This window comes from Penicillium lagena (assembly GCF_028827675.1).
Source record: "Penicillium lagena strain IBT 129212 chromosome Unknown utg000002l_segment0_segment0, whole genome shotgun sequence".
Taxonomy (NCBI): Eukaryota; Fungi; Ascomycota; class Eurotiomycetes; order Eurotiales; family Aspergillaceae; genus Penicillium; species Penicillium lagena.
The window spans coordinates 649,817-675,817 of record NW_026623223.1 but is presented as its reverse complement, the minus strand read 5'-3'; the positions used below and the strand labels follow the sequence as shown (position 1 = coordinate 675,817).

The 26,001-nt window shown below is 54.6% G+C and overlaps 13 protein-coding genes across 13 annotated transcripts; 5 read left to right on the top strand and 8 right to left on the bottom strand.

Annotated features, from left to right (window-relative positions):
- Positions 1 to 668: 668 nt before the first annotated feature.
- Positions 669 to 4,399, top strand: N7510_003016 (uncharacterized protein; the record flags this gene model as incomplete). Its single annotated transcript, XM_056974943.1, has 5 exons — positions 669 to 674; positions 768 to 891; positions 946 to 1,272; positions 1,323 to 1,942; positions 2,000 to 4,399. The coding sequence occupies 5 exons, from the start codon at positions 669 to 671 to the stop codon at positions 4,397 to 4,399; spliced, it is 3,477 nt and encodes a 1,158-aa protein (XP_056834899.1).
- Positions 4,400 to 4,724: 325 nt separating this feature from the next.
- N7510_003015 (complex I NDUFA12 subunit family protein) lies at positions 4,725 to 5,477 on the bottom strand (the record flags this gene model as incomplete). The annotated part of the gene is made up of 7 exons (XM_056974942.1): positions 4,725 to 4,773; positions 4,827 to 4,964; positions 5,019 to 5,082; positions 5,136 to 5,216; positions 5,268 to 5,274; positions 5,356 to 5,376; positions 5,427 to 5,477. The coding sequence occupies 7 exons, from the start codon at positions 5,475 to 5,477 to the stop codon at positions 4,725 to 4,727; spliced, it is 411 nt and encodes a 136-aa protein (XP_056834898.1).
- Positions 5,478 to 5,669: 192 nt separating this feature from the next.
- Positions 5,670 to 7,382, top strand: N7510_003014 (CDP-diacylglycerol--glycerol-3-phosphate 3-phosphatidyltransferase; the record flags this gene model as incomplete). The annotated part of the gene is made up of 3 exons (XM_056974941.1): positions 5,670 to 5,909; positions 5,966 to 6,318; positions 6,383 to 7,382. 3 exons carry the CDS (start codon positions 5,670 to 5,672, stop codon positions 7,380 to 7,382), a joined length of 1,593 nt encoding a protein of 530 aa, XP_056834897.1.
- Positions 7,383 to 7,628: 246 nt separating this feature from the next.
- On the top strand, positions 7,629 to 8,375 carry N7510_003013 (HAD family hydrolase; the record flags this gene model as incomplete). The annotated part of the gene is made up of 1 exon (XM_056974940.1): positions 7,629 to 8,375. The coding sequence occupies one exon, from the start codon at positions 7,629 to 7,631 to the stop codon at positions 8,373 to 8,375; it is 747 nt and encodes a 248-aa protein (XP_056834896.1).
- Positions 8,376 to 8,489: 114 nt separating this feature from the next.
- Positions 8,490 to 10,034, bottom strand: N7510_003012 (ribosome biogenesis protein LTV1; the record flags this gene model as incomplete). The annotated part of the gene is made up of 2 exons (XM_056974939.1): positions 8,490 to 9,957; positions 10,012 to 10,034. The coding sequence occupies 2 exons, from the start codon at positions 10,032 to 10,034 to the stop codon at positions 8,490 to 8,492; spliced, it is 1,491 nt and encodes a 496-aa protein (XP_056834895.1).
- A 377-nt stretch (positions 10,035 to 10,411) lies between these two features.
- Positions 10,412 to 12,442, top strand: N7510_003011 (ribosome biogenesis GTPase LSG1; the record flags this gene model as incomplete). The annotated part of the gene is made up of 1 exon (XM_056974938.1): positions 10,412 to 12,442. One exon carries the CDS (start codon positions 10,412 to 10,414, stop codon positions 12,440 to 12,442), a length of 2,031 nt encoding a protein of 676 aa, XP_056834894.1.
- Positions 12,443 to 12,755: 313 nt separating this feature from the next.
- On the bottom strand, positions 12,756 to 14,297 carry N7510_003010 (uncharacterized protein; the record flags this gene model as incomplete). Its single annotated transcript, XM_056974937.1, has 4 exons — positions 12,756 to 13,562; positions 13,622 to 13,834; positions 13,897 to 14,142; positions 14,223 to 14,297. The coding sequence occupies 4 exons, from the start codon at positions 14,295 to 14,297 to the stop codon at positions 12,756 to 12,758; spliced, it is 1,341 nt and encodes a 446-aa protein (XP_056834893.1).
- A 901-nt stretch (positions 14,298 to 15,198) lies between these two features.
- On the bottom strand, positions 15,199 to 15,673 carry N7510_003009 (Spo12 family protein; the record flags this gene model as incomplete). Its single annotated transcript, XM_056974936.1, has 3 exons — positions 15,199 to 15,298; positions 15,373 to 15,462; positions 15,525 to 15,673. The coding sequence occupies 3 exons, from the start codon at positions 15,671 to 15,673 to the stop codon at positions 15,199 to 15,201; spliced, it is 339 nt and encodes a 112-aa protein (XP_056834892.1).
- Positions 15,674 to 15,999: 326 nt separating this feature from the next.
- Positions 16,000 to 17,545, bottom strand: N7510_003008 (glycoside hydrolase family 76 protein; the record flags this gene model as incomplete). The annotated part of the gene is made up of 2 exons (XM_056974935.1): positions 16,000 to 16,605; positions 16,676 to 17,545. The coding sequence occupies 2 exons, from the start codon at positions 17,543 to 17,545 to the stop codon at positions 16,000 to 16,002; spliced, it is 1,476 nt and encodes a 491-aa protein (XP_056834891.1).
- Positions 17,546 to 18,396: 851 nt separating this feature from the next.
- Positions 18,397 to 21,057, bottom strand: N7510_003007 (Sad1/UNC domain protein; the record flags this gene model as incomplete). Its single annotated transcript, XM_056974934.1, has 1 exon — positions 18,397 to 21,057. The coding sequence occupies one exon, from the start codon at positions 21,055 to 21,057 to the stop codon at positions 18,397 to 18,399; it is 2,661 nt and encodes an 886-aa protein (XP_056834890.1).
- A 947-nt stretch (positions 21,058 to 22,004) lies between these two features.
- On the bottom strand, positions 22,005 to 23,944 carry N7510_003006 (putative serine/threonine protein kinase; the record flags this gene model as incomplete). The annotated part of the gene is made up of 2 exons (XM_056974933.1): positions 22,005 to 22,925; positions 22,982 to 23,944. The coding sequence occupies 2 exons, from the start codon at positions 23,942 to 23,944 to the stop codon at positions 22,005 to 22,007; spliced, it is 1,884 nt and encodes a 627-aa protein (XP_056834889.1).
- Positions 23,945 to 25,055: 1,111 nt separating this feature from the next.
- N7510_003005 (uncharacterized protein) lies at positions 25,056 to 25,512 on the bottom strand (the record flags this gene model as incomplete). The annotated part of the gene is made up of 2 exons (XM_056974932.1): positions 25,056 to 25,410; positions 25,463 to 25,512. 2 exons carry the CDS (start codon positions 25,510 to 25,512, stop codon positions 25,056 to 25,058), a joined length of 405 nt encoding a protein of 134 aa, XP_056834888.1.
- On the top strand, positions 25,487 to 25,786 carry N7510_003004 (uncharacterized protein; the record flags this gene model as incomplete). Its single annotated transcript, XM_056974931.1, has 1 exon — positions 25,487 to 25,786. One exon carries the CDS (start codon positions 25,487 to 25,489, stop codon positions 25,784 to 25,786), a length of 300 nt encoding a protein of 99 aa, XP_056834887.1.
- Positions 25,787 to 26,001: the final 215 nt, after the last annotated feature.

Below are 26,001 nucleotides of genomic sequence, written 5' to 3'. Positions count from 1 at the left end.
TGATGACCTCACGAAACTGCGAGTTACTCTGGGATCGTTCGATCCTAATGACCAAGATTTCCTTGAGTCAAAGACCTGTCGCTTTACCCCTACGTCCTTGGAAGAGATTAAGGAGCTCTCTCTAGACCTTTTTGAATATCCTTCAGCCACTCACTACTTGTGCGACCAATATGACGAACTATACCAATGTCCTACGGGTGAGACAGACTCTCTACCTTCCCTCATCAAGAGAGACAACGCAGAACACGTCTTCCGCTACCTGAGGAGACACTACGAGAGTTCGTCAAAGAATATAACGCTCTTATCTCCTAGATCGTTCAATGATGTTCACGCATTTTTCGCCTTGTACCAGTGATCCGAAAGCGAGTAGGTCAGCAGAGGTTTGCGAAGACTTCGCTTTTTAAAGTATAGTACCAGTAGAATTACTGGGCTCTCGCATGTATGCTATCCCGATATTATATTATATCTATATAGTTTCAATTTCTGCCGTCCTCGTAGTACTCATACTGTGTTGGATCCATCACGTGAAAGTCGTAGCCTCGGAGCCGATAGTGCCTGACCGCCCGCTCGTGACCCCCCTGGATCGGCGCGCCCTGGTGCTTGTGCGGAACGCCTCTTAAGCAATGGCTGTCTCCTTTCTGCCGTCATCCAGACTTCTCCCCTGAACCATGGCGGTATGATACCCCTTGTTACTCTTTACTGCTCGCTCCATTTTTGACCGTTCGAGGGACCCTATTTCCGCAGCCGGCTGACACTCGTACGACCAGGGAGGCAATGTTGAGAAAGGCAATCGCTACATTGCGGCCTTGGAGCTGGCGCGCAGCCAGGGAAAATGGGACGAAGTCCCCGAATTGATTCGAAAAGTGACAAAGCATGCTGCTCAGCGAATTTGTATGCCGACGCCCAGTGTCAACAAAGAAACGCAATCAAACTAATCAGCAATAGGTGTGATCCAGACCGCAACGGCGGAATCGCGAGTGATCGTGTATTTGCAACACAAGGCTGGTGCCGAAACCACTAAGCCCTCTCCGAACCTCCTCGAGCTGATTCCAGCGCTGTTGACAACCATCGGAAACAACGACGGGAGCCCGCAAGAGATCCTACAAGCGCAGGTCTGTTTGGGATGGATCCATTGGGCGTTGAACGAACCGGCATTGGCCGCGGCGCGTCTCCCCAAGGACTTTGCGGCGACAGTCTCCAGCCTCACCAGCGAAGGCAACGCTCTAACCCCCTGGACGGAGGTGTGTCTGGTGAAGGGATGTTATATCAAGGGTATGCCAGTTCCAAGATATGCTGGAAAATTGCATCTGACATCGACGCAGCAACTGCCCAGTCGACTGTGGGAGGAATCGACGAGACCCTAGATACATTCGCCTCTCTCGAACCGTGGCTTAGTAGTGGGAAGCAGGCATCAGTCGCCAATGCACAGTTCCAGAATTGGTCCGAAAACCTTCTCGGGAAAGGCGCTCTGATGGCAAGCAAGGAGGCTAGCAAAAACTCACCATACTCAAACCCCAGGCATGTGGAAATTGCGCTGCGGCTATTCCGGCAGTGGGCTGTCCATCCGGCGGTCAAACAGGAATTTGCCATGCAAAAGTCGACCGCCTCAGATCTTTCCACCCCGATTTCGAGAACATCACTATGGAACTCTTACTATGGGTTTCTGACAACAGTCCTCCAGGATAATCTGACATATCCTCCTCCCTCTGCCGACGGGCCAGGACGCCCCCAACAAGCTGCCGAGCTGCGTCGTATAGAAACAATCTGCGAGAGCAACTTGCTCCGTGAGGTGAAGTTCCCGACGGCCAGTTCCGGAAACTCGCAGGTGGAAGAATGGGTTGAGCGCGTTATCAGCAACTGGGAGATTATCTGCGGGCCGCATTGGCAAGATGACGATCTTGGAGAAGGGGGTCAGAATGCGGCAAGCCGCAATGTACTAGAAGTGAGTATCTGATGACGAGATTCGCGTCTTCTCTTCTTTGCTGACATGGCTTCTTAGATGCTGTACCGTGCGGCCACCAAGACTTACCACTCCCATCTGATCCTTCGACGGCTGTTTCACGTTCACGCTGCCTTAGCAGATTTTGATCTTGCCATCCAGGCTTTCGACTCTTATATTGAAATCGTTACCGGGGCCAAGGACCGAGCAGAAAAATCCGCGGAGTATGGAGAGCTGGAGAGAGACGAGATCTTCCTGCAAACTCTTTCAGAGGGTGTTATGCTCTTGAGCTGCCTTGGGTCGTTCGAAGAAGCCGAAAAGGCCAAAAATATAACGGCGCTGATTCGAGAGTATATTAGCAAGCACGTCACGGATCAGGCCAATGGCGAGGCCAACGGTAAATTAATGCTCTCAGACGACCCGGATTCGCCCAGAGCACCAGATGTTTCTCTCTTTGTGCTTGCCACCGCCTACAGAGCAGTCGGTGTCGGTCTTGCCAACTGGGCCAGCTGGACGCCGATGAACGAGTCCAGGGACGATATCCGAGCAGAGGCGATTGAGTTTCTGGAGAAAAGTATTTCCCCAGATCTGGGGAACGCCTTGAACAATTCCTCTATTTACACGCTTGCCCTTGTTTTGGCCGAGAACAGAGATATTGATAGCGCGATTGACTATGTCAAATCCGCGTTGTCCTCAGAAACCTCGTCTAATGTGCCAACGCAAGGTCTTCACAAGGAGCGTGACCTGGTTTCTCTGTGGCATTTACTTGCACTCCTGCTAAGTGCCAAGCATGAATTCGATATTGCTGAGCATTCATGTGAAGCCGCATTCGAGCAATTTCCCCGGGAAGTCTTTTCGACGCACCAACGTGAAAGACGGAATTCAAGGCATTCGCATCATGCTAAGGATTCCACTGGGCGCTCTGTGATCAGCCAATTGCAAGGCCGAGAGAAAGAGCGCATCATTCAGACCCGTATCACACAGCTCGCATTCGTTGAGATTCTCGAGGGTCCAGAGGCAGCTGTCAATCAGAGCGAGCAGTTGCTCAGTCTTTTTGGCTCTTTGTTCCATGATCTGAATCTTGAGGTCGAAGAAAGCAAGACTGGCAAGCAAGAACATTTGATTCCACCCAAGACTTCAGGCACGACAAGAAGCTTCCGAGGGAGCATCTTCCATCGAAACCGAGCATCCCAGATGCCAGATCGACGAACCGATCGCTCTGCAAGTCCAACCGTGCCACCGATCCCCACGGCCCCGAACGGCCAAACTAACGGCACAGAGGCGCCTTCAATTCAGGTCACAGATGAAGATCGCCACAACCGTCATGAGCGTTCTGCTCTGGGGCGCTCAGATTCAAAGAAATTGCGGAAGCGCAGCCTTAGTGCCCAGAGGAACGAAAGGCCACGGACTTCAGAGCCACCACTTCCCAACGGGGCAAGCGACTCTCTTGATATGGTTGGCATCGCAGTGTCGGGGAATACAACACCTGTGTCAGCAACTCACTCCCCGGTTGCCAAACAACCATTGCGTCCTATTGGTCATAATTTCAGTCACACGCAACAACCAGCTCCAGTCGGCCATGAGAAGCAACCTCCAGAGCAGGATGTGCGGCTTTCAGTCTCCCACCGGTTCAATTCGCCGACTAATGCCATTACTAAATTTTCTATGGTTCAAAGCCAGAAGTACGCTCTCGGCCTTCTGGTCAATATCTGGCTGATTATCGCCGGTCTCTATCGTCGGGCATCTCTCTTCGATGATGCTCGTGAGGCATGCGAAGAGGCTTCCAAACAAGCCGGGCGAGTCGAGACACTTGTCGCGTCACAGGAGTCTTCGGCTCGATCTTTCAACAAACGCGGCTGGGGTGCCGCAAAGAGCTCCGAGGAGCTTTGGGCCGACGTCTACGCCGAACAGGGTCTCTTGGCACAGGCTCAGTCCAAGCCGCGGGAGGCAATCAAGCATTTTGAAGAAGCGCTCCTCCGCAATCCCAACCATCCGACGGCAACTATCGCGCTTGCGAACCTCCTCCTGGACATATGGGACCAGACGATGTCTCCGGAGCCTGTCAACGAAGACGCCGATATCAACCTGTCCCGTCTGTCATTGCTCGCGGATACTCCTAAGCCCAAGAGCGCGAAAGCCATCTCAATCGACGAGCTTAAAGCAATCGATACGGTGCAAGATCCTCCACCCGCCAACGCTGCCTCCTCCGCCCACGACGTCGACCCCAAGCTCCTGCACCGTCTGGCCGCTCGGGATCGGGCATATGGCCTGCTCTCGTCCCTGACCAAGCTCGGCAGCTCGTGGGACAACTCCGAGGCGTGGTATGCGCTATCACGGGCCTACGAGGCCGGCGACCAGATCGACAAATTGAAGTCGGTTCTCTGGTGGTGCATTGAGCTCGAAGATCGGCGCCCTATTCGGCATTGGTCGAACATTGGATCTGGTCTGTATGTGCTCTAAGGTCGGAAGGGAACCAAAACAAAGGAAAAGCAATTTCTTCCGTCTTTCTTGTATCTATCTAAATGCTTTGCCACTTTTTGGCAATTGTTGTCTTCTTCAACAACTATGATACCTCGTTCATACCCTGTGAATTATTATTTCTTGGAAAACTCTGGAATGAAAACGCAATAATTTTGGAGATATGGTTCTCTTTTTTTCTAATCAATGGAACAGTACTCGGTCGCACATTGCTTATGTACAGTTCTCCAGAATGGATGATGTTCGGAGAGGATAAAAGGAGAGAGCGGGCAAAAGCACAGAAAGTCGGGTTCATTCAGCTACTCATTTACCGCGGAGCAGCAGTCGGAGTCCAGGCAGCGTACTTGGGCCGGGTGCTGTGAGTTATCTATTAGTTTAGGTCTGCACACAAGTTGGTGGTAAGACTCACGTCGAGTAGGTCTTGAAAGCAGTCCGGGCGAGGGTCAGGTTGGGCCGATGCTCCGGCAGCTCCCAAGGGCGAACACCGGTCTGGAGAACCTTGTCGACAGTCGGGGGCGAGTCAACCATGTAGGAAATCCAGGCATGCCTATATTTCTCTGTCAGTTGTGGGTGTGAGGTCGGTATTGCTTTTCCAGCTTACCACCCAGGCTCAATGTGAGAAGCATCGAATTCGGCCTCCTTGTAATCGACCCATCGTGTCCGGACTAGTCGGAAGTCAATATTCCCCTCCTGCGCTGTCACTGCTTGGCTTGCTTACGGGGCAGCTCCTCCTCCATGTTCTCGTAGAATTTGTTTCCGAAGCGGTCGACTCCGATCAGGGTTCCGGCTTTGGTGTCGCCTGCAATCGCCAGGTTAGTAAGGAATTGCACGACGGCATCAAACAACATACCAATGTACTACAAAGCAGCAACAGAAAACAGCTAGTTAGTCCCATGGCCAAGCCATTGGTCCCGTCGGTCGAGGAGTCGCGAGCGTACCTGCATCTGGTGGCCGTATTCCTGCACGGGAGTTAGCGAGGGATCTTGACCCACAATGACGCAGCACAAACCTTCAGTCCAATCCGGCGCAGATTGCGCAGCGTCCTCAGGATCGTCGACATCGCGGCAATGGAGGTGCGAAGTTGAAAGTCGTTACGAATTGAAGTCGCAGGAGGTTTACTTAGTCATGGTCATATGATTTGCTGACTAACGTCACGGCCACATGGTTGGCGTTTGCATTGTTTGCACTTCATTTTCCCAATTCAGCACGAGAGCGACAGTCAGGTTTCTTTGCTCCGTGCTGCATTTCCACCATGCTCGGTCGCATTGGGGGCCAGACGCTTCGCTGCGCCATCAGAAGACCAGTTTCTCGTCGTCTATGCGATCGCAAGTGCTTTGCGTCCAGCGCCAATGGTTCTGCGACTGCGCCATCCACATCCTCGCCGCTGGGGGCCATCACCGTCGAACTCGATCGTGTTGCGCCGCGATTTGAGGTCCCAGCATCTCAAATTACGATCTTGGATTCTCCGGCCAATTTCTATACAGCTCTGAAGGTACATGGCGCTATTCTCTGGCCATGCTGTGCACCAGCTAACTTGCGACTCCGTAGAACAAAATTCGCAACGCCCGTCGCCGCATCTATCTCTCGACATTGTACATTGGCAAGACTGAATACGAACTTATTGAGACCATCAATCAAGCCCTGCGCGACAACCCGAAGCTCAAAGTATCCATCCTGACCGATGCGCTGCGAGGCACTCGCGAGACGCCAAATCCGTCGTGCGCTTCTCTTCTCTGTTCGCTTGTCGCAGAACATGGGCCGGAACGAGTTGATATTCGAATGTTTCACACGCCAAATCTTACAGGACTGAGAAAGAAGTGGATTCCTCGGAGGATTAATGAGGGATGGGGTTTGCAGCACATGAAATTATATGGTATTGACGATGAGATCATTCTTTCGGGGTACGTTGTTGCGCTCTGGATGCTGTCCGGGCCGCGCGATGCTAACTTTTCCTCCCCAATTCAGAGCGAACTTGTCCCAGGACTACTTCACAAACCGTTTGGATCGATACCATGTGTTCAATTCCAAGGCGTTGACGGACTACTACGCCGACATCCATCATGCGGTCTGCAACCTGAGCTTCAAGGTCTTGCCGGACCCTCACAACCATTCAGGCTATCTTTTGGATTGGCCTACCTCTAATGGAGCACCATCGCCGCTCAACAGCCCTGAGGATTTCATTGCATATGCATCCACGGTGCTCAATCCACTCATCCAACCATCCGAGCAAAAACCAGCCCTTCCATCCTCATCAAGTCAGACATTCGTATACCCCGTCTCACAGTTCACTCCACTCTTGAAACCCGACACCTCCACCGAATATCCAGCCGTCACCAGCGTCCTGCGCCTGCTGTCCGAATCTTCAACATTCACAGGCGCCCGGTGGCTTTTCACAGCCGGCTACTTTAACATCCACCCCGTTCTCTCCTCCCTCCTTATCTCCAGCACATCTACCAGCTCGGATGCCGCATCCACCACCCAGGGAACAGTCCTAACCGCCTCGCCTTGGGCCAATGGATTCTATGGCTCCCCAGGCATATCCGGCATGCTCCCCGCGGCTTACACGCATCTTTCAGCTCGCTTCCTCGACCGCGTCGCCGAGGCCCAGCGCACAAACTCCATCCAGTTGAAGGAATGGCGCCGCGGCACAGTCGGCACGCCAGACGGATGGACCTACCATGCCAAGGGTCTATGGATCACCCTCCCGCGCGAGGAGCATCCCAGTCTCACGTTCGTCGGGAGCAGCAACTATACCAAGCGCAGCTACAGTCTTGATATTGAGATTGGTGCTTTGGTCGTCACGAATGATCAGGATCTGAAGCGAAAACTTGGTGAGGAGACCGAGTGGCTTCAGAAAGACGCAAAGACTATCTCGCGTGAAGACCTGAGACGCACTGAGCGCCGCGTTGGGTGGAATGTTCGGCTCGCTATGTGGATTGTGGAGAAGGTTGGTGGTGCGCTTTAGCTGTGATGATGCACTTGTATATATAGATGAACAAATTTGGTCAGAGAGAGATTTTTTTTTTTTTGGTAATTATATTTGAGAACTATGCTCCACGCATGTATGAATATGGCCGTCAGCCTCACATCTCCGCAATGGAATCAGATCACGCCATTCGATTTTACATCTGAGTCATATCAACATTTGCTGTCAATACAACTGTACAACACCAATATCTAATTGAGACCTCCAATACCACGAGAAGAAAACATGTCATCCCAAATCTCAATCCATTTCCACACCAAAACATGGTTCGGCTTCGACCTCGACGACACACTCCACGACTTCCGCGCCGCCTCAAGCCAAGCCTCAACGGCCGTGTTTGAAAGAATCCACTCCTTAACAAGTGTAAATATATCCGCTCTCGAAACTACATACACCGAGATCCTACGCACATCCACAGCCAGCGCATTCACCGAAGGACGCTTATCAGCCGAGTATCGGCGCGAGCGGTTCTCTCGTCTCCTGCAGGCCCACGGCGTGGCTCAGGCTGTTAATGTTGAATCTCTGCTGGATACGTATCAGACTTCGCTAAGGAGGCATCTCAAGCTTAAACCTGGAGCACAGTCCCTTCTACGGACGCTGCATGACCAAGGGAAAAAGATCTTGATTGTTACGGAGGGGCCGCAGGATGCGCAGGTGTGGGCGTTGCAGGAGCTAGGGTTGACGCCGTGGGTGGATGTGCTGGTTACGACGAATGAGATGCGGAGGTCCAAGGTTGATGGGTTGTTTCAAGCTGTTTTGGAGAAGCATGCTATTCCTGCATCGGAGATGGTTTATTTTGGGGATAATCTGGCGCGGGATATCGTCCCCGCTAGAGAGCTGGGCATCTCGGCTGTGCTGTTTGACGAGAGGCAGAAGGCGAAGCTGGATGATTTGAGTGATTTGCGGGTTGATTCTTGGGGGAAAGTCCAGGAACTCATAGTAGAATATCGCACAGATCAGGATATATTGTAGGTAACTTTTGGTCTAGCCATCATAGTCAAAAAAGCAAATAGAAAAAAAGCCTAACGCCGAGTCATGTTGGGTTCACGTTCGAAGTCGTATCAATATGCATTTCCATCCACCACCCTATGCTCGTCCGGGCACCCCGCGAGTACTGCCCGACACACGCGCCGGTCCAAGGCCCTGGCGAACCTCGTCGAGCATCCGAATTCCGATTGCCTCATTGCCGTTCTTGCCGCGCTTCGCCTTGGCGCCCTTTCGCTTTGCCTGGGAGCTGGTTTTGTCATCGAACCCAGCCAGGAAGTCATCCATGACGTTGTGGAAGTCGCTGCGTGAGGAGACGACTTCGCCATTCGCGTCGATAAGACTCGGCGCTTGAGATGATGCCATAGACATGCCAGTCATCCCCGTAGCACCGGTCATTCCGCTGACCATGGACATGCTGTCGTCGTACTCCTCATCCTCGTCGAGCGCGTACAGTGCCTCGACGCGGTCAAATCGGTCGTCCAGCAGGCGGTGGCCTTCCGTACGTGCTAGAGCAGACGATGTCATCGAGTAGGCGGAGGGATTGGTCAGTGCGCCCTTACGCTTCTTGCGGCGAATCGGCGTCCCACCGGCTGTGAAGATAGTAGACGCAAGCGTGCGCTGCTCCGAGGGTGCAATGGTTGGCGCGGCCGGTCCAGGGACGTTGCCTGCTTTGGCGTCTTTCTTGAATTTGGCGAACTCCTGCATCCATCCTTGGTCCTGTGGAGGAAGATCCGGGGCTGGATGGTCATGCTCGGGCAGCTCGCCGGGCGCAAGGCTCGCTGGGGTATCATCATCTTCGAGGTGATTTTGGGCTTCTGTCGTATACGCCTGCACGGGTGCCTTCTCGGTGGCATCCGACTCCCACCCGTCGTCCTCTTCATCATGGTCAAACAGTGTGTCCTCCCAATCACCCGCTTCAATCTCCTCAGCATTCGCTGTCAGTTCGCCGAAGATGTCATCATCGTCATCATCCACGTAGGCTTCGTCTTCCAGAGCCTCCAGAGCCTCTCGCAACCGCGGGTCCATATCGGGTTGAAAGCCTGCAATGGCATCGGGAATGTTCTGCTGGTCCTGATATGTCGGTTTCCGGACATACGAAGATGCTGTTGACCGCATGTCACCATATTGGGACCCATACACACTCGGGCCACCGAAAGCGCTCTGTGATTCCTCATCCAAAGAAACCTGTCGCAGGGCATCTTCCAGCTTCATCCCCTTGGCCTTTGCCTTGCCCTTTTCCGCCTTGGCATCGACAAAATACGAATCGCCCCCTCCAGTACCGAGTTCCCGCAAGTGCTTCATGTAGTCATACTTGGAGTCGTCGTAGAAAATGCCATAGTTGGCGGCCTCGCCCTCATTCTGGCGGACGGCATCCGAGCCGAATTCGGATGCTAATTCGGATAAATTGCGCGACGGCTTGCTCGATGCCGTTGATGCGGCTGAGGATGGGGCCGGCGCAGGGCCGGAGACTTGGTGCAGCACGCGGTCATCGGCGTACGGGTTGTGGATCAATGGGTCATTTTGGGACCGGTGGAAGAGCTGGAAGGTGCTCGCGGTTTTCTTGTCACTGTAATTGGGAGTTAGTGGGTCTAATGTTGAGCAGCAGGGTCACTTCACGTACATCCACTGCTTGCGAGGCGGCATGGTGTGTGTGTTGTTGGAGAGTTGTCCGCCGAAGAAAAAAATCCCGTGGAGTGGGGTGAGATAGGGAGTCACGTGCGGCTTATCGTGCTCTGGGTCTTTATAGATCCTTTCTCTTTACAGTGCATAGGAGTCGGTACTGGCCTATCTCTGGCTCATGTCCAAAGGATAATCATATAATATCATTTATGTGTCCATTTTTCTCTATCTCATTCTTCCTTGCTAACTCTACAGTAGAGACTGACGTCCGTCAAAGCCTGCTGAGTCAGCTAGTATCTTATCGCCATGTGACTCAATCTAAAAGAATTTCGCCTTCATCAGGCGGGGCTGCCACGATTTTCTCTGTTCAGCAACAATATTCCTCGACAGCATCCAGCATCATGGTGCTGGCAAAATCCAAAAACAGCGTGGGGCTGGGCAACAGCCTCATGAACGATCGCTTCGGCAAGGGCAAAGCATCCAATCTGAAGAAGGCCTCGCACAACAACGCCATTGCCCGCAAAGGCATCAACGGCGAGACCTACGTCACAAATGAGGCCAAGGAGGCATCATGGGTGAAGATGCGCAGTATCACAGAGCAGGCTGCCCTCGATGAATTCCTGAGCACTGCCGAGCTCGCCGGGACCGACTTCACGGCCGAAAAAATCAATAACGTCAAGATTATCCACACCGACCAGAAGAACCCCTACCTCCTTTCCGCGTCCGAGGAGAAGTCGGCTGTCAAGAAACACCAGAAGAACAAGGGTCGTCTGACCGTTCCCAGGCGGCCGAAGTGGGATTCGTCCACGACCCCGCAGCAGCTGGAGGCAATGGAGCGGGAAAGTCTATTGGATTGGCGGAGAGGGCTGGCAGAGTTGCAGGAGAACCATGATCTGCTGATGACTCCATTCGAGCGCAATCTGGAGGTCTGGCGGCAGTTGTGGCGAGTGATCGAGCGGTCGGATCTGATCGTGCAGATTGTCGATGCGCGCAACCCGCTCCAGTTCCGTTCGGAGGATCTGGAGAGATATGTCAAAGAGATTGATCCACGGAAGAAGAACCTCTTGCTCGTCAACAAGGCAGATATGTTGACCGATAAGCAAAGAGAGGCCTGGGCGGAGTACTTTGAGGCGAACGGCATCAACTTCCGTTTCTTCTCGGCCCATCTTGCCAAGGAGCGGATTGAGGCTGAATTGCAGAAGGAATCTGAGGCGAACAGTGACGATGAAGATCTGGCAGACTCGGCCCAGCAGATGAACCTTCAAGATGAAGAGGACGAGGAGGACAGCGAAGAGGAGGAGGAGGAAGAGGATGAAGAGGACGATGAAGAAGTCAAGGCCAAACTGGCCGACCCTGACCAGTCCTTGGGCGCGCATATTCTGGACGTGGATGAACTGGAAGAACTCTTCCTGGCAAACTCGCCAGACACACTACCGCAGAACAACGAGGAGGGCGAGCAGCCGAAGCAGAAGACGACCATCGGTCTAGTCGGCTACCCTAACGTAGGTAAGTCAAGCACGATCAACGCCCTCCTGGGCGCAAAGAAAGTGTCTGTATCTGCCACCCCTGGCAAGACGAAGCACTTCCAGACTCTCTATCTCTCGCCCGAAATCCTCCTGTGCGATTGTCCCGGTCTGGTGTTCCCCAACTTCGCCACGACCAAGGCCGAGCTAGTCGTCAACGGCGTTCTGCCCATCGACCAGCAGCGCGAGTTCACCGGCCCTGCGGGTCTCGTCGCGAAGCGGATCCCCAAGCACTTCCTGGAGAACGTCTACGGCGTGAAAATTCTTACCCGCCCACTGGAGGAGGGCGGCACCGGCCTTCCAACCGCCAGCGAGGTCCTGCGCGCCTACGCCCGCGCCCGTGGCTTCTCCACCCAAGGCATCGGTCAACCCGACGAGTCCCGCGCAGCTCGCTACGTGCTCAAGGACTACGTGAACGGCAAGCTCCTCTTCGTGCACCCGCCCCCAACCCCAGAAGGCGAGGAACCCATCGACGCGGACGTGTTCAACCAAGAGCTCTACGACATGGCCCACCTGCCCCTAAAACGGCAGGAGATGCTTCTCGCCAAGGCCGCCGCGGACGCCGACGACGAAGACCTGGACTCAGACATTGCGTCTTTCGTGGCAGGACACACCGCCGGCGCCGAGCCGCAGGGCAAGCGCTCCTGCAACATCGACACCGGCTTCTTTGGGACTGAAACCGGCCCGTCGGCCGGCCGTCTCATGCTGCCCTTCCAGGCCCAGTACACAGAGCAGGGCCAGCAGATGCGCAAGCAGCTGACCGGCCGCAAGGAGCGGATGATGGTTGCGCTGGAGCGAGGCGTCGATGTCTCCGAGGTGCGCGGGGCAGGTTCCAAGAAGCATTTCAAGGGGAACAAGCGCCGTGCTAAGGCGACGCGCAAGAAGGCCGAGGATAATGATTATTATTAAAAGTGCTTTCTTATTTTCGTTTGTGGGAGGGGAAACGGGGTAGAGAGGTTTAATAACTCGCGGGCGAGTCGAGTTGACTGCGTTTGATTTGATACCTGATCGGAGGAGGAAGGGGAGGAGGATAAACCAAGTGGGTGCTACATATGGGAATTGCATGTCATGTCATTATCTTCCCGGCGTTTATTTGAGTTGAGCTCTGTTATATGCGACGCATGGATCTGATCTAGTAAACCGAAACGAGAGTATACATTCATTTCTGGGCTAGATAGACCCTTGTATGTACTGAATAAGACTATTTGATATCAAGAAGCGCTCACAGACGGCTCTTAGGCTTGAGGCCGGCAGCGTTCAGGAGGCGATCCCCCTCATCACGTTGCCAGTTCAGCTTCTTGGTGACCGCATCCTTCCGGGAGCGGTTCTCCCGACGACCAAGCTGCTGCAGGTGAACCTCATCGGGCCCATCCGCGATGCGCAGAGTCCGGATCCCAGCCCAGAGGTAGGCAAGCGGCGTATCCTGGCAGACACCGGCGGCGCCGTAAGCCTGAACCGCGCGGTCGATGACGGCAAGCGCGGACTGTGGCGCGAGGACCTTGGCCTGCGCGATCTCCTTGAGCGCAGACTTCGCGTCACCCTGGTCGATCTTGACCGCAGCATTGAGGACAATCAGGCGCGCGGCATCGATCTCAATACGCGACTTGGCGATCCACTCGAGAATCACCCCATGCGCCGACAGTGGCTGGCCAAAGGGCTTCTTGCGCTCGTCGTTCACCCGCGTGATCAGCCACTCGACCGCCTTCTCCGCGGCACCGATCGTCCGCATCGCATGGTGGATGCGTCCGGGGCCAAGTCGGCCCTGGATAATTTCGAACCCGCGGCCCTCGCCCAGCACCATGTTGCCCAAGGGCACGCGCACGTTCTTGAACGTGATGTGTCCGTGGCCGTGCGGCGCGTCGTCGTACCCGTACACCGTCAGCATCCGGTGTACCGTCACTCCCGGCGTGCCGGCGGGGACTAGCACTACCGACTGCTGCTTGTAGGGATCGGGGTTCTTGGAGTCCGTCTTGCCCATGACGAGGTAGATCTTGCAGCGGGGGTCACCGGCGCCGGAGGACCACCATTTCTAGAAGAAGGGAATTAGGGCATGTCGTTGAACAACATAAGCAAGAAAGAAAGACACACCGAGCCATTGAGGACATATTCATTGCCTTCTCGACGAATATCCAACTGGATGTTCGTCGCATCGCTTGAAGCAATGTCGGGCTCCGTCATCAGGAAGGCCGAGCGAATCTTGCCGTCCAGCAGGGGAGCTAGCCACTGCTGCTTCTGGGCATCATTGCCGTATTTGGCAAACACCTCCATGTTACCAGTATCCGGGGCAGCGTTATTAGTAGCCTAAACCATGAAGAGTCAGCAACCCCATTCTATTTGCGAGAACGAGACCATATCAAGCCCACCTCAGAAGCAATCTTGCTCTTGCCCAGCATTTCAGCCATCAGGCCGTACTCGAGGTTACTGAAGCCCGCACCCTGGGAGAAGTGGTTCTTGGGCAGGAACATATTCCACAGACCCAGCTTCTTAGCCTTGGCCTTCAGTTCCTCCAGCACGGCGGGGGTGGTCGTCCAGCGCTTCTCGCCCTCGCCCAGCTGGGCCTGGAAGACCGCTTCTGCGGGGATGCAGTCATTCTCGACGAATTGCTCGACCTGTAAGGATGGAGGGTGGGTTGGTTAGTTGGGGGGCTGGATCTTAACAGAGAGATGATGATGGGTGGGGGGGAGCGCACCAGGTCGAGAGTCTTCTTGGCCCGGTCGCTGACAAAGGGCTGGGCGATAGGAGGAATACGGGTAGAGGCGGCCATGATGGGTAGGTGTATTGTGTGTGATGGGAGAGTAGGAAGAAGCAGAGAGGCAGAAAGTAGTGACTTTTAAGGGTTCTGGCCGAGGATTGCGGAGAAGGCGTGGAGAAGCCGAGAGCGGTCTTTGCCTCGGCTCGACGCTTACTGAGTAGGACTACAGGTTACTACTGTGTAGGCCCTGTTGGATAGCCTAGGTTATAAAGAAAAATAAAATAGTCCAGGTCGGTCGGTCGGTCGTTCTAGATCGTCTTATCATTGCTCTCCAATTTTGCGACACTCAGCGTAGGTCCTGAGATGCCGGGGTGGTACCTCGGTGATGTAGCCGGCATTGTCATCAATCGGTAAAGAAAGTGTTAAAGTCGCACATCATCCAACGAGGTCTCTGGAATTGACCGCCAGGTGGCAACCGGGTTCCCAGTCCGATAGGTTTCTCTTCGGTCCTTCTGTTTATAATCTGTGTAGACACTTTTACAACCCTTCACGAACCGAACTAGACAAAAAAGACCTCGATCAATGCAAGGATATTCCAGTTACAGTGCAGTCTACTAAACACAATTACCCAAGTCCATAGCTAAGCCAGAAAGAACCCCCAAGACACAAAAAATCCCGACACAAATAGACACACAAAACAGGCAGTCATACAAAGGAAAAAGAGAAGGCATTGCAGTCATGACAAGCAAGAATCACAAAAAGAAATGAAGGAAGAGAAAAAGAGTGAGAGAGGAAGACATGAAGGTGTCCGAGGCGTAGACACACTGCAGGCAACAGCCGAGTGCATCTATCCATCCAGTGGCGGACCGGCGCATTCGGAATGAAACGACACGAGAAAGAGAGAGATGCCCGGCAGTCGAAGAGAAGAGAGCACCGACAGACAGAAGAAATGCAAGACATTGACGCGTGTATTCTATTGGGCGGTACGGCCCTCCGTCGCGGTTGAGGTCGAGGCAGACTGCTCGTAACTCTTCTTGCCCAGCTTGGCGAACAGAGACTGTGGCTTGCCGGCACTATTCACGCGAACATGTTAGCATGGAACCACGCTCAAGAACTAAAAAACCAAAAAAAAGATCGAATAACATACTTCTTAAACCGTTTGCCCTTGAGATCACTCAATTTCTTCGTACAGGGACTCATGATATCGTCCGAGGGGGAGACGTAGGCGGTTGGCTGTCTGTATATCAGAGATGGTTAATAAACAAGGCTTTCTTCTTGTTGTCGGTAGGAGAAACTCACTTGTCGGCGCTTTCCAGCTTCCCCTGCAACATCTGCCGGTGGTGGTCCATGGAAGAGAGGTCGCCCTTTTTGTCGGTGGTGGTAGTGGTGCTGGCCAGGTGGGTGTTTGTGGATCGGTCGGCCAGAGGCTGGGATGTTGCAGCGTCCATTTTGGATCGGGATGTGTTTGGGTACGGGTCTGAGTGAAAAGCAGAGAGGATGGGAGCTCAAGGTCAGAGAATGATGAGGAAAGAGGAAAGTTCTGGACCGGATAAGGGTTGTTGGTGTGCGCGTGCTGAGACCCAAACGGGCGATTGTTGTCCGGGCAACGGATGACGCAGAGAATGTCTAAGACAATGAATGGGAGCAGGACTGTAAGGACGAACGACGGGAAGGAGAGTAGGGGAAATCAATCAATAGATCCAGAAACGATCAACTATGTAGCACCAATATTGAATACATGACAATGAAAAAAAAAGAATCTAGATCCAAACGCTTATTCCAAGAACATCCACGCCAAACCTCCAACCCACCCAGCCACAAAGATAGCGGTCAGGATCCCCGCGCCGGCTCGGTCTCCCGTGGTAATGGGCGCCAATTGAACTTCATTCGTGTTATCATTCATGCCCGCGTTCGGGTTACTCGTGCTCGAGCCACCGGTCGATGAAGTCAACGGCCCCAAGACCTTCTCGGGCGTGGGTTGGATGAACGGAATCAAGTTGACCGAAAACAGATCGCTAGCGGAGATCTGCTGCTCCATTCCCGTGCGGCCGTCGAACTTGCTCTGGTACCACGCACTCCCGCACTGGTTGCCGTCCTGCTCGGGGCCGGTGCAGGCGGCGGCGGCGGCTGTGGCGGTCACCTGCAGTTTTGCCATGATCTGGTCGTAGATCTGTGGGACGAGGAGCGCGGTCCAGCCGAGCCAGGAGGAGGTGTGGCCCTTGAACAACAGGTTGTTGCTGTCGAAGCATTGTGTGGGGAACGGATCGCAGGTCGGCTCGTATTCAACGCCGCCATACTTGGCAGGGAAGTATTCAGTCAGCGTCTTGTTGGCGAGTCCGTAGACGGCTTGCTCCCATTTCGCTTGGGTAGCGCCCGTGGTCTAGCGGTGCGATGGTTCGTTAGTTAGGTGGTCCATCGAGAGAATGAAGGGAGCGGATAGGAGGACGCACATGGTTATACAAATAGGCCAACCCCATGAGGAAGGAGGAATAGTTGTATGAATTCTCACCCATGCCCTTCACCTTGCAGTCCTGGGTGGTCGTGACCGAGTCGGCAATCACCCAAGTCTGGTTGTCGATGAGGTACTCATTCGACCAGTCCCAGATCTTCTCCGCCCACTGTGCATACTGCTCATCATTGGTGTAGCGGTAGAGACGAGCCGAGAGCTGGAACAGCAGCCCATTCGAGATGGCATTCTTCATGGTATACCCAGCCATGTAATTGTACTGCTGCCACCGCACGCCGCCGCCACAGGTCGAAGCATCCCATCCGGAATCGCGCTGCGTCTGGGTATTAAACACCCCCTGGGCAAGCGATAGCCACGAGTACTGGCCGTAGTCGGTGAGGTTCAGCTCCGTAGCCGTCATGGCGGCAGCACCCCAGAACCCCTGGTCGTCATTCCCCATATACTGAGACGAGTTCGCCGGCAGGTAGTCGCCATTCCCGGATTGGTACTCCATTCCGATGCGGACTTCCTCGTTGTATGTCGTGTCGCCCGTGAAATGCCAGTAGTACATGGCGCACATGAACAGCACCGACCCTTCGTACCAACTTTTCGGGATGAAGCCTGGGCTCTGGCCCGTCTCGTTGCCGGTGTAATATGTCATGGCGCCCCATGTTGTTATGCTCGCCGCATTTTTGAGCGATGCTATTTGTGACCAACTCGTTAGCCGATGAGGCGGGGAGGAAGAGACGAGACCGGGGGGGGGGAAGGAGGGTTCGCGCTCACCCTCACTGTTGACGTCCAACTCGATGGCCTGCGCGGGGGCCAGGAGCCTCGTCCCAGCCAGCAGGCCGGTCAAAGTACCCAGTACACGCATTGCTGTTCAAGTCCTCGTTCAACCTAGGACACAGGGGGAGAAGTAACTAAGTCGGTTTGGGGAGAGAAAAATACGGAAAATGACTGCCTTGCAAGTCGATCCGACGAGCAGCCGGTGGGCCGACTGGGGGCACGCTAAGACTTGGCAGACGCATGGCGTGAGAGGCAGTGCGAGTGCTTCAGGTCCCGTCTTGGCATTGGCCGTCGCCATGTCTCAGACTAATCAGCCCTCGTTCGAGGCTATTATTAGACGCTGTCGTAACTCACTCACTGCCGATGCTGACAGCGACCAGATGCACACACATTTACACACACACTCTCTCTCTCTCTCTCGCGGATCCCCAGGGTGGTGTGATCCCCCTTTTTTCCGACTGTAAGGGCACAGGGGCTCAGGCACGGACCCTTACCGCGTCAGGGGACACGCAGCAGACAGATGATGTAACCGGTGATCCTGGCGCGGGAACCGGGGTGCTCTTTGTGGGAGCTATTATTCGATAGAGTTTCTGCTGAAGATCCCATGTTCTTCAACGATGTCCAGTGTGAGGCTTGGGATTCCCCCGCCCCTCCCTCCAACACCGCGGGTGTCGGCATTGTAGGGATGTCAGGATCCACCGGTTCATAACATGAACGTCTGAATTGACCCACGCTGGAACATAGTTGGACTGGAATGGTACATCTAGTCAGGCACCGGGCTACAGTACGGGTTTCATAAAGGAGGAGGATTAGTGAGATTAATCCGATCATACACTGCACGTAGAGATGAAAAAGAGAACAGGAAAGAAATGATCGCTCGAAGAACAAGGACAATGCAAGACGGCGGTAGAGACGCCGGGAGGGATAATGTTAATACAGTCAAAACATCGAAAACCATTTACAACGTGGGTGGCAGCTCACGCGCGGACTTAGGCGGCTCCGGCAGCCGCAACCCTCCTCCTCGTCCGAGTCCAGGCCCGTCGTCATCGCGAGGTGGCCGCCAGTTAAAACAGGCGGCGTGCTTCGGGGCCGGACCTGCGGCGGTGCTATCTCTGGCACGGTGGCGAGATCCATCAGGTCCATCTTTTCAACTGGGACCACATCCTCCATCATCTCCTGCGAACTGTCCGAGGTAGAGGTTGGTGTGGGGGGGATGTAAGCCACGGCTGGGTCGACAGACGAATCAACGTCATTCTGCAAGGACGAGCTATCGGAGAGGTTCCGATTATGCGTGGCATTGTTGCGATACGATGAAGTAGGGCGCGTGGGGCCCGGGCTTGCAGAGGGTGAACCAAAGAAGGGCGATGACGAGCGTAGACTGTGTGACCGCTCGACAATGCGCTGCACGCTGGGGAACTCCATGTAGTTGCCGACGGAGCTGCGGGAGAACAACACCAACGCGAAGCAGCAGAGGACCATGATGCTCTGGATGACGGTGACTCGTTTCTGGAAGACGAGCTCGTCGGCTAGGACACCGAGCTGGGCGCTGAGGGAGTGCACTTCGCGATGGTATTGCAGGCGCTGGTGCTCGAATTCCAAGGCGACGGACTTCCAGACGTGATCGTACTGTTCGCGGAACTGTTTCAGTTCGCTGAGGACGGTCACGTTGAGATTCTCCAGGAAGGTGGATGTTTTGGATAGTTGGCGCTTCTCGACTTTGTTGAATGCATCACGGAGGATCCGGGATTGTTCTTCGATGTAAAGTAGGGATAGCGTCGAGTTGGACTCCAGCATCTGGAGTCTCTTGTGGACGGATTTGAAGAATGATTCTTGGGTGGTCGGGTTGGCGGATGGAGGTTGGGTGTTTGTGGATCGGACTGACTCCGGAGAGGTATTGGTTTCGTTCTTGGAATGGGCGGTGGTTTTGCCGGTGCTTTCAGTGGCATTCTGTGCTGTGGCCTCCGATACCACCGTCGAGGAATTGGAGGGCGCGGACAGGACTTGGCCAACTTCCCCGGTCTTTCGCGTGTCCACTGCAGCGTTGGGTGGGACAGAGGATCCGGGCGGCGTCTCCGCCGTGCTGTCTCCGGTAGAGGTTGTAGAGTTCGCATCTGATGGGGGCTGTATTTGTTCAACGGTAGCTTGGCCCTCGGGTTTTTCAGTGGGTGGCCGGTCGGTGGGAGCACAGAGTGGCTCCTGTCCAAAGAGGAGCAATTCCACCTCTGATAGCGGTTTGGGGCAGACTTGACCAACCAAGGTTTCCTCATCAGGGACATGAGCCGGCATTTCCTGGCGATCGGTCTCTGAATCACCCGGTTGCTGGTCCGTCTCAACCGGCTCATCGATCATCTCAACGTCGACATGGCCAGCCCCCTCGTCGTGCTTGTACTCCTCCATCATGGTAGTTCCATGCACTCGAATGAGACTAACAGGACAGTAGAACTCATGTCCATAGTGTGTCAGGAATTCAATCCTCAGATACCGAGCCCAGATGAGCGCGTTTTCAACTGCAAATGCCTGCACCTCGCGGGTGTTCCGAGCCTCATAGACTCCAAGTTCCTTCCACTGGTCCGGTTTCGCGGGATATCGGTCCGAAACACTGACCCGGAATGTATGAAAGATGGAGCTGAAAAACTCGTAGTTCGCAAGCACGACAGTGTCCACCAAGATGTCATCGCATAGTTCCAGGATGAGGAACTTGTTTTGAGCACGACACTCATTCAGCATATAGCTGTCCTTGTTCTCGATCAAGACAGACGGGGGACCCTTGCACTCCGGGTTCGTCTTGAGCACCGTGGCGGCACAGTCAAAAGAGGCGTAATTGAACCGTTCCTTGCAGGTAGTTCCAGCATCCTTCCGACGAGCAACGTCTGCCCCCGGGCCACGACTACCACCACCACCCTGCTGAACATGACGATCGACCTCTGCCTCGCCATCCGCACCATCTTGACCCGCCTCTCCTCTTGCCGGCATCCAAGTCGTAGGATGCGCCGCTTCTGGCGTCTCAGCCCCGAACCCACCAAATTCCAGCTCAATCTCAGTATCGTCTCCTAATGAATCCAAGGCATTATTGATCCCCGCCGGTTGCCGTCTCCCTTCCTTCCCAGCCGCAGCAGACCGTCGACCACCCCCAACATTCTCAGCAGACTGCCCAGCCTTGGCTAGATTCTGCTTCTTCCAGTCTTCAAAGGAGAGGAAGCTCGCACTGTCAAGAAGCGAATCTGTATCCTCCTCAGATGTCGGGACCGTGGTGTTTTCCGCTGTCCCGCTGGACGAAGACGCAGTAGCAGTCGAATCTGCAACCGAGGTGCTGTTATCAGCGGCTGCTGCATTCGATTCACCTGAAAGTCGTAGAAGTTCTTGTCCTCGTCCCCACCGTGTCTCAAGACAGATTGGAAGCTCGAACAGCTCCCGTTCCACGGCCCACACGTTCTTCGCCGGGCATGTTGGCGGCGGCGTAGTCCTGGTTTCGGAGGGCAACGGCGTGGTGATATTTGTCCCAAGCGGCTGCTGCACATCGCCAATCACAGTTCCGACGAGTGCGAGAAGTATCGAGGCACGGTGGAGCAAAAGGTTCCATGACCGACCCGCGGCCAACATTCTGCCTGCAGCTTGCGGGCGCACCAGCGCACAAGATGTCCGCTTCAACCGTCTCTTTCTTCCTCAGTAGATTAGATCAATCTCATTCTCTAGGGCATGTTCTGGAGGGAAAGCGGCGGCACAGGCGAGGGTACTCGGAATCCCGCAAGCAGAGGTAGATAAGAGAAGTGTCATCTGGGGTGACCGCCTTTGTCACCGCTGGGCAGAATATATGCCTACGGACTTAATGTAACTATCCCGGAGTAGTGCTAGGAGGTACATACATGGTTTACTAGTAGAGCAAGTCTTCACGGATATGATCAATTTTCCCTTCCTTCGGTCCCAACCACTAGTTACAGTACACAGATCAGGGGCACCTCGGTACATCGAACGAACGAAAGAGAAAACGGCCGCGGATCTTTTTCCAACTTCACCGTCGTCAACTAGCTCACGCCTCAGCGTCCAGCTTTTTTTTCCTTTTTTCCTTTTGTGGCTCAGCGCCGTCCAGTCGATTCCCGTATGCGAACAAAAACGTCCTCCGAAAAAATAAAAAATAAAAAATATGCAAAAAAGGCATCTCATCACCACAACAACCAACCCCCTTCTAGTCTTTTTGAGGTGCTCGACGTCTCCGTCTGCGATGTCCTGCACAACCCACGAGCCCATAGTGTACAGAAAAATAATTGAAGAGAAACAGGGTCAAATGGCTCGGGGTGAAACAAAGCGGCGCGGTGACAGAAACGGGTGGCTGACAGCTTGACAGCACCGGAGAACACACACTCCAAGGTCGAAAGCAGAAGGAACACAAGACAAGAAAAGAACATTAGTTTATAGTCGGCAGTTTTTGAACCTTTTTTTCCCAACTTGAATCAAAACGTCGCAACGGGGCACGGGGAACTGGAGAGAGAGAAAAACAAGAGAAGAAAAATGCAGGGCGAAGAGGTGAAAAGCAGGCGGCGACGGAGGTGTTACAGGTGAAGGTCATGCCAGCCACCCACAAGGTCGAGATCCTCGTCCACGCTGCCGTCGTAGGCAGAGAATTTGATAGGCGACGGTCCCGGAACTTCCACGGCATCACGGCGCCAGTCCTTTTCGAGGAACAGCTGGCGGCGACGATCAGTGCGCGGGGTTGAAACCGGCTTGGCCTGTTGTCCATGATCGAACCCGGAAGAACCAAGCCCCCAGTCGCGACGCCAGTTGCTGGCGAGTGCGTGCCGGGGCCCAAACAGCTCACGAGGCTTGTACTTGCGACGGCGATCACCAAGCTCGGCCCATTTGTCGCTGTCGGCCTTCTTGGGGGAAGGTTGCTGCAGGGGCCGCGGCGTGCTGCTGGACGAATCACTGTTACCGTCTAACGATCGGGCGCGGATCTGACGCGGCTTGGTCATGGGGGAAGCTTGTGGAAGGGAACGCTCATTGAGGAAGGAGGCGGAGTCCGGCTCGCGCAGTCCCGCCAGTGCAGTAGTCGCAAGAGGCGTGCTCTGGCTCTCTTGGCTCCAGCTACGAGAGTTCTGCTCACGGCGTTTCTGGAGTTCAAGATCCTCGTTCTCCGATTCCTCCTCCTCCCAGAGATCGCTCCAGCTCTTGGAGATCTGGTTGCTCTTGTTGCGTCCAAACACCATCGACAGGGACGGCAGGGGCTTGGAGGCATTGCTGGGCAAGGAACCGGTGATCGGAACCGGATCAGAGCGAGGAGGGAAGGGTGCCTCATGCTTGCGCAGGAGGTGGAGAGAACGGAACGAGGACCCCATGGTCGAGCCCAACACCGAGGCCATCGACGGGGTCTCCGCGAGAGCGGAGAACCACGAAGTGCCGGCAGTCTCGGACGGCGGGAACAGGTCCTCGGTGTAGCTCTCGGTGTCGGGGATGACGGAGAGCTGCCGGACAGCCTGGGGGGGCTCGCCTGCAAAGCCTTGGCCCAAGGGAAGGAATCTCCCTGGTTGACATGTGGGCTCTGGATGGACGGCGTGCGGAGAGGCTCGCGGTTGGCACTGGCGGGGACCACCTCGCGGTCTTCGGTGCAGAAGTCATCCAGGGCGTCGTCATCTGTAGTAAAGGACACGGCCCGCAGGATGCACTCACGCACACCGGACAAGGAACGCTTCTCGGGATCAAGGGCCAACGCATGGGTCAGAATCTCGTACGTGTCCTGAGACATGTTGGGGAAGATGTCGAACAGCGACTGACGATCGCGAGTATAGTCTGCAAAGAGCACGTCGGACTCGGTCGGAGTGACAAAGGGGTTCCGTGCAAACAAAATGTTCAACAGACAAACACCAATCGACCAGATATCGGCCTTGGCGGGGGAGTAACCGGCAGCAGTGGGCTCATATTGCTCGGGAGCCATGTAGCGGTCACTGCCGACACAGGCCTCGTGGCACCAAGGGTCGCGGGATGCCAGACCAAAGTCACCGAGTTTCATGGAACCATCCTGCGTCAAGAAGATGTTCTCTGGCTTGATGTCACGGTGGTACAAGCCGTTAGCATGCATGAACTCAACGGCGCTGACCAACTGCAGCATGAAATCCCGAACGTGCTCGGTCTCCAAAGGACCGCGGTCAAGACGGATGGCCTCGTACAGATCACCATTGACACAGTACTCCAAGACAAGATAGGTGTGAGCCTCGGTCTCGAAGGAGTGGATCAAATTGACAATATTGGGGTGATGGGCGAGGCGCCGATGGCACTCGAGCTCTTCGAAACGGTCATCAACGGGGGACGGGGCCGACGGGTCGGTGGACAAAGGTTTGGTCAAGCACTTGATGGCAACATCTTGGCCGGTGGTGTTATCCGTCGCAAGGAAGACCATGCCGAAGGACCCATGGTTGAGAGGGGCGACGGTGCGGAAGCGACCATCCAAAAGCTGGCCCTCCACAAACAAGTCCTTCATGCAATCCACGGTCGACATTGTGCAAGATAATTTCAAGAGATTGGCGAGAGAAGAGAGATATCGAGAGTGGCGGGAGCTCTCGAGAATGAGAGATAAAACAAAGATGAAAAAGAATCTATAGGTCGCTCAAAAAAGAAGGTTCGCACGTATCAAGCAGCGATGACGCGAACAGCAGCCAGGCTAATGGATGATTAAGTAGAGGCAAGAAGAGAGTATCAGGCCAGGTATCCCAAAGAGGACAGGGACCAAAGGCACCGAGCGAGAGGCGGAAAGATGAAAGGTTGAATGGTTTCCGGTCGTCGGTTCAAAAAGGTGTCACATAAAATATACCGGAAGGCAAGTCGATCCACAGAAAAAGAAACGAGAAAAAAGGAGACGAAGTGGCGCGACGGCGCGAGTTGAGTTGATACCCGAGGAGGGTGATGGACGTTCAAGGAAATTGTAAAGACCGTTATGTGCTCATTTGTATGGCGTATTCGTAGTAAAGGCGACGGGTGGCCAGGTCAAATAAAAAGGAAAAATGGACGAAAAGATGTCTCAGAGAGAAGGATCGACGACGAGAGAGTTATGGACGACTGATACCGACGAACGGTAGGAATCGAATGCGGACTGAGTTGAGATATAGCGCTGCGTAAGATCGTAAATCAAAAGGTGGAAAACAGGTATGGCGACAAGCAAAGGAGAGCCTTTGAACACCCGGTTCAAGGTTGGCCGTGGCCGTGACTCAAAACTGGCGGACGAGGTGAGTTACTGAGTCATGGATTCCCGGCTGGCGGATCAATGAGATTCAGAGAGAGTATATACGGTGGAGGGAGAGCTTGGGAGGGTAGCAGGGAGCACTGTTCAAATCCGAAGAAGGAAGAGTACTCGAAGCCAGGATCCCGCCCAGATTGCAATACTCCAACCGAAATCGCTCGAAAACAATGCCCACCCTTAAGAGGGAGGTGCGGTATGTGCGCGATGAAGGACCTTCGTGAAGGGAATTGGCAAGACGAAGGTGGGAAGGCGGCCGCTCCGGGGTGACGGTGTCCGGGTGAGTCACCGAAGCTCCGGGAGTGCCCCAAGGCCGGTCGAAGGAGGAAGGAGGTCGAAAGCGGGAGAATTGAAGGCAGAGGTTGCACTCGTTGGATCAGAAGACAGGGAGCAGTTTTGGGTTTGATGGGGGCTGCCCGTGTTGTTGTTCTGTCCTTTGGAGTTGATGATTGTTGTACTCAACGAGGGCAATGGGGGCGGAAGGCGACGGAAGAGATGAGCAAGAGGAGGAAGCGGACGAGATGGGAGGAGAGCTGGGAGAGAAGGAGAAGGAGAAGGAGAGAGAGAGAGTGAGTGATGGGAAGAGAAGGATGGGAGAACGAAGGGAAGGAAGTAGCAGGGTGAGTTGGAGGAAGGCAGTGATGGACAGGAGACTGTTGATTTGATGGGGGGCAAGTCTGATCGCTGTGACGGTATCGATACCGTCACCGGCCCACGAGGGCCCGTTCCACCTAGGATCGACAGCCAGTGCCGCCGGTTCTGGTGCTGCCTGTGTGTCATTACCGTATCGCAGGAGTGGTCCACGCAATGCCCAGCGAACCTTCGAGACACATTCTTGGTTGTTTGGCCGACTCTCCCGAATTCCCTCTTTCTTCGGTTCGCTGCCTCTCCTGGACCATGATCGACATCCGACGTGGTCTGCTGGACTCCGAACACATACTTGGCCAACTCTGTTCCCCCAGTCCATACTGTATTGTCCATCCCCTCTGCCGGCCGAGGGCGGATCACAGTGGCAACGCTAGACCGGATGCGGTGGCGCCGGCAGTGGACTCTGGGGCAACCACCAATCAGAAGCATCCACTTTGGCGCTATCGCCCAGCTGCATGACGCGATGCATTCGACGGGCGTGAAGGCTGCTGACTGGGCGATGCCTGAGGTATCCAGGTACCTCGGCCGGGGCCACGAAGGCGTGCTTGTTTCGGCCCCTACGATGGTAACGAGGGCGCGAAAGTGTGAGACACGATTTGTTACGGGTTGCGGGGGGTGCCGATACCCAGCACTACTAGTGAACTATGTCGCTCCTCAGGGGTTTCTGGGAGTCT